This window comes from Colobus angolensis, unplaced genomic scaffold (genome assembly GCF_000951035.1).
Source record: "Colobus angolensis palliatus isolate OR3802 unplaced genomic scaffold, Cang.pa_1.0 Scaffold9, whole genome shotgun sequence".
Classification (NCBI taxonomy): Eukaryota; Metazoa; Chordata; class Mammalia; order Primates; family Cercopithecidae; genus Colobus; species Colobus angolensis.
In genome coordinates, this window is record NW_012122931.1 from 842,590 (window position 1) to 846,585 (window position 3,996).

The following is a 3,996-nucleotide window of genomic DNA, read 5'->3' on the forward strand; positions in this document are numbered from 1 at the left end:
GGAGGGAGGGGGGAGGGAGGGAGGGAGGGGCCTACATTGTCGCCAGCAGAGCTCTATACTGCACTGGGCAGTGAAACAGCCTTGGGCCATGTGAAAAGTGGGGGATGTGAACGGAACACAGAAGGTTCCATGTCGTATCACAGTGGTATGATCTCGGCTCACTACAACCTCTGCCTCCCAGGTTCAAGGGATTCTCCCACCTCAGCCTCCCAGATGGCTAGAATTACTGACGTGTACCACCACAGCCTGGCTAATTTTTGTATTTTTAGTAGAGACGGGGTTTCACCATATTGGCCAGGCTGGTCTCGAGCTACTGACCTCAGGTGATCCGCCCACCTCAGTCTCCCAAAATGCTGGGATTATAGGCGTGAGCCACTGCGTCCAGCTCTAATTTTTGTATTTTTGGTAGAGACAGGGTTTCATTATGTTGCCCAGGCTGGTCTTGAACTCCTGGACTCAAATGATCCTCCCATCTCAGCCTCCCAAAGGGCTAGGATTACAGCACCCGACCTTGTATCATTTCAATTAATTTAAAATTAATCACAAGTAGCCACATGAGACTAGCGGCCACCAGACAGCACAGCCCTGGAGCGCTCTGGGACCCACTCAGGCAGGCACCCCTATGCTGGCTGGAGCCTGGGGTCCAGGGCCACCCCATCTCTCAACACCGATGGGCATGAGCATTCCTCACCCCAGGGCTCTGAGCACCTCAGAGTGGTGGGTTGTGCCACCCTAGCAGCCCCCATCCCCTGGGAGGCTGGGGAACCCTCTCCTCAGTGGACAGATAGGGAGACCCAAGCCCAGAGAGGGAAAGTAACTAACTCAGGGTCACACAGCAGGGGTAGGAATAGCAATTTGGGCTGCTGGATTCACACCACAATAATTCAGAAAGTGGGCGAGCCCAGAGAGTCCCTTTGGCTTGGAGCATGTAGGTTATTTTCAGGTATAAAGCACTTCCCCTAAGCCTCCAAATAAGGAACTTATTTTAGATAAAATCCCTCACAGGTGTCCTGGGGAAATTCCTGTTTCATAGATAAGGTAAGGTAAACAGAGGCTGAGCATTCAGACACTGGAGTCAGACGTGGGGACACTTCGAGCTCCCGGGCTTACTCTGGGTGACCTTGGCACCTAACTTGAGGTCTCCGAGCCTCAGCTTCTTCCTCCATCAATGAAAACAAAAACTACATGGCTTCACGGGATTGCTGGGGCTGTGCATAGCCTCAGTGTGGGGCAAGTGGCAGCTCTCAGCGACCATGGGGTCACACTTATCTGGGTGTGGGAGGTGCGGGTGCTGCTGGAGCGGGGTCGGGGGACACAACTGCTGTCTCTGCAAGAGGAAGAGGATAACCAGCCTGAGAGCGACACAGTGCGCGGTGGGGGAGGTGGGGGTGGGGTTGTCGCTGCGGCAGGTTCCAGAGCTGGCTGGGATTCCCAATCACTGTTGCTCTTGGGCTCCAGGTGAGGTCCTCATCTGGGAGTCTCAGTTTCCCTGCCCGAGACTGGCAGGCTGCAAGTGCCCCCCGGGTGTTTGGGCAGGACCCTAGGACCCTTCTCTGGGCTGACAACTGGGTATGATCAACGGGAAGGGGCTACTTGGGCCTGCTCCAGTGTCTTCTGTCACCCAGGCTGTAAAGATGACAGAGGGCCGGAGCGGCTCTCCAGGCTGGCGCCTGGCATTTCACAGTGCTAGCGCCCTGTGACTTATGGGCCGCAGGAAGCTGTGATTTATACAACGTGAGGCAGAGCTCCTGGGCTCATGAGTTTCCTTCTGTGATGAAATGCCTTGCAGAAGACGCAGCCGCTTAGCTGATGCGGGGGGACTCCGAGGCCCATCCATCTCCCTCTCTGCCCAGGAGGCTGGGCGGCGTTTTGCTGAACTGGCTGAACACCGCCATATCTGTTACTCTCTCCAGAAACCACCAAAGAGCTGAACTTGTCCCTGAGAGGCAGCTCAGAGGGCAGGAAGGGGAGACCCACCCAGGCCGGCTGAGGCAGCTTCAGGACGCTCAGGGGGAAGCACTTGGTACCACACCTGGCACAGGGAGGAGGCTCGGGGCAAGCTTCTCTCTCCTGGAGTGACGGCCCGGAGTGCAAGCGTATCCACCTCCAGTGGGTGCTAGCCCAAGTGTGAGCTTTATTGGCTCATTAGCCCGCACAGCATCAGCCCCGTTTTACAGATGAGAAAAGTGAGGGTCAGGAACGTGAAATGGCCCACCCAAGGCACACTCCACTGAGTGGCAGAACCACAAGGGAAGCACAGCCCTGACTCCACCCGGGTCTGTTCAGCGCTGGCCCCGCCGCCAGAGAAGCGAGCTGGTGCTAATAACTCCGCCCCGCAGTGGAAGCGGCGCCCAGAAGCCCCGCTGGATCCTCGCCGCCTCGCCTTTCGGTGATAGTTGTTGTCAGGGCTTCCCTTCAGGTGGGCGAAAATATCTATTTACTCGGCAGTGGAGCAATTTCCCAGGCGAGTCTCTAACTAGCTAAGTGCCTGGTCCTGCCTCCGTCGCAGCGAAGCCGCCCACTGTGAAACACGAGCCACTCAGCGGGGAAATGTTGAAGCAGCACCCGCACCCGCCGCACACCGGCACAGATCACTGTCCGCGGGAGCGGCGGGGCGGGGGCGTTCTGGGTGATTCTGCGCCCCGGTCCAGCATGGCGCGTGTCCCAGGAGCATGGCCACACCCAGTGAGGCAGAACAGGGCTGGTGGAGGGCTGGACCCTGGACCGCTGTGCACGCTGTCCCTGCACCGAGTGAGCCGGTTTAAATGGACGAGGTCGTGGCGCACTCGGTCCGGGGTAGGTCAACAGGGCACCCACACCCTCTCAGCCATGCAGGGGACCCTGGGGGAAGAAGGCTGGATTGGACCGAGGTCTCAGGCAGGGGCGTGGTCTGGCCCCTTCATCCTGGGCATGCAGGGCTGTTCCATGGGGATCGCCGCAGAGCAGGGTGCAGTGCCGGTGTGAGCCCACAGGGACGGCACGGAGGAGGGGGAGGAGCAGGCCCCCCTCAGCCTTTGCCCCCACCAATGCTGATAATGGTGGGGCCGGCAGGGCTTCGGCCCTGGCTGGTGGGGCACTGTGGGGTGGGTTCTTCCAGCGTGGGGATGACCTTGGGCAGGGGCTGCAGGTTCCATTCACCCTGCAAGGAAGGGAGCAGGAGGTATACTGAGGCTGGAGGGGCAAGATGGGTGGCTGCTTCCCCAGCCACTTCCCAGCCACCTCTTGGGTTCTTGCCCTCAAACTCAGCTTGTCCCAAACTGAATTCACTCTTCTCCCCCAAGTTGCTTTTTGGGGGTCCTCACCTCACTAAATGCCCCCTTCCCTGGCTTCCCATTCATCTAGTCAGGAACCTGGGAGTCATCCAGTCATCCAGGCCTCTCCCTGCCTCCGTCCCCACCCAATTTAATCATTTACCCTAATGTAGCAACCAGAGCCCCTGGCTGCAGGCTCTGATATTTTTTAACCGTCTCTTTCCCTCAAGGTTGCATCAGCATCAAATGCCAAGTTTGCAACCCCATCAGACGTCCACCCCAGACTATATTCGGGAAGCCAGTATTAGCCCTTCCTTTCCTTGGTGCTGAGGACGTTTGACTTAGCAATTAATCCAGCTGCCAAATGCTTCCGGGAAGCATCTTCCTGGATCTCCAGGCTGCGGCACGGTATGCGACTAACTCTGCATAGGCCCTGGGCTCCCGACCGCAGCCCGCTGGGCTCGGGATAAATTAGATGCCTTCGAATACCAGTGGGTCTTAGATAAGGAGGAAAAAACCAGCTTGCAGCTTCAGACTGGTTCGTTTCTCACCTTCCCTTCCCTGGCGCTTTATTTGAAGGTGCAGGGGCCAGGTTAGTGCGCCCTGCTCACACCACCGGCATTTGGCACTTGGCACCAGTGTGGAGGTGTCACCCGGAAAGGGTGGCTGCCCTCCCTTCCTGGCTTCTTTCTCTTTCTTTCTCTCCCTCTCTCTCTCCCTCCCCCTCTCCCTCCCTCCCTCTCCC

General features: G+C 58.0%; 1 protein-coding gene across 2 annotated transcripts in view; it reads right to left on the reverse strand.

The window, feature by feature from the left end:
• Nucleotides 1-1,992: 1,992 nt before the first annotated feature.
• Nucleotides 1,993-3,996, reverse strand: part of DBH (dopamine beta-hydroxylase (dopamine beta-monooxygenase)) — a 25,617-nt gene continuing 23,613 nt past the window's right edge. The window contains exon 12 of one of the 2 annotated variants that reach the window (XM_011931116.1): nucleotides 1,993-3,139. In XM_011931116.1, coding sequence (XP_011786506.1) covers nucleotides 3,008-3,139 — 132 coding nt within the window. In that variant the 3' untranslated portion in view covers nucleotides 1,993-3,007. The remainder of the gene's footprint in view (nucleotides 3,140-3,996) is intronic. The other variant, XM_011931115.1, reaches the window with a different exon arrangement.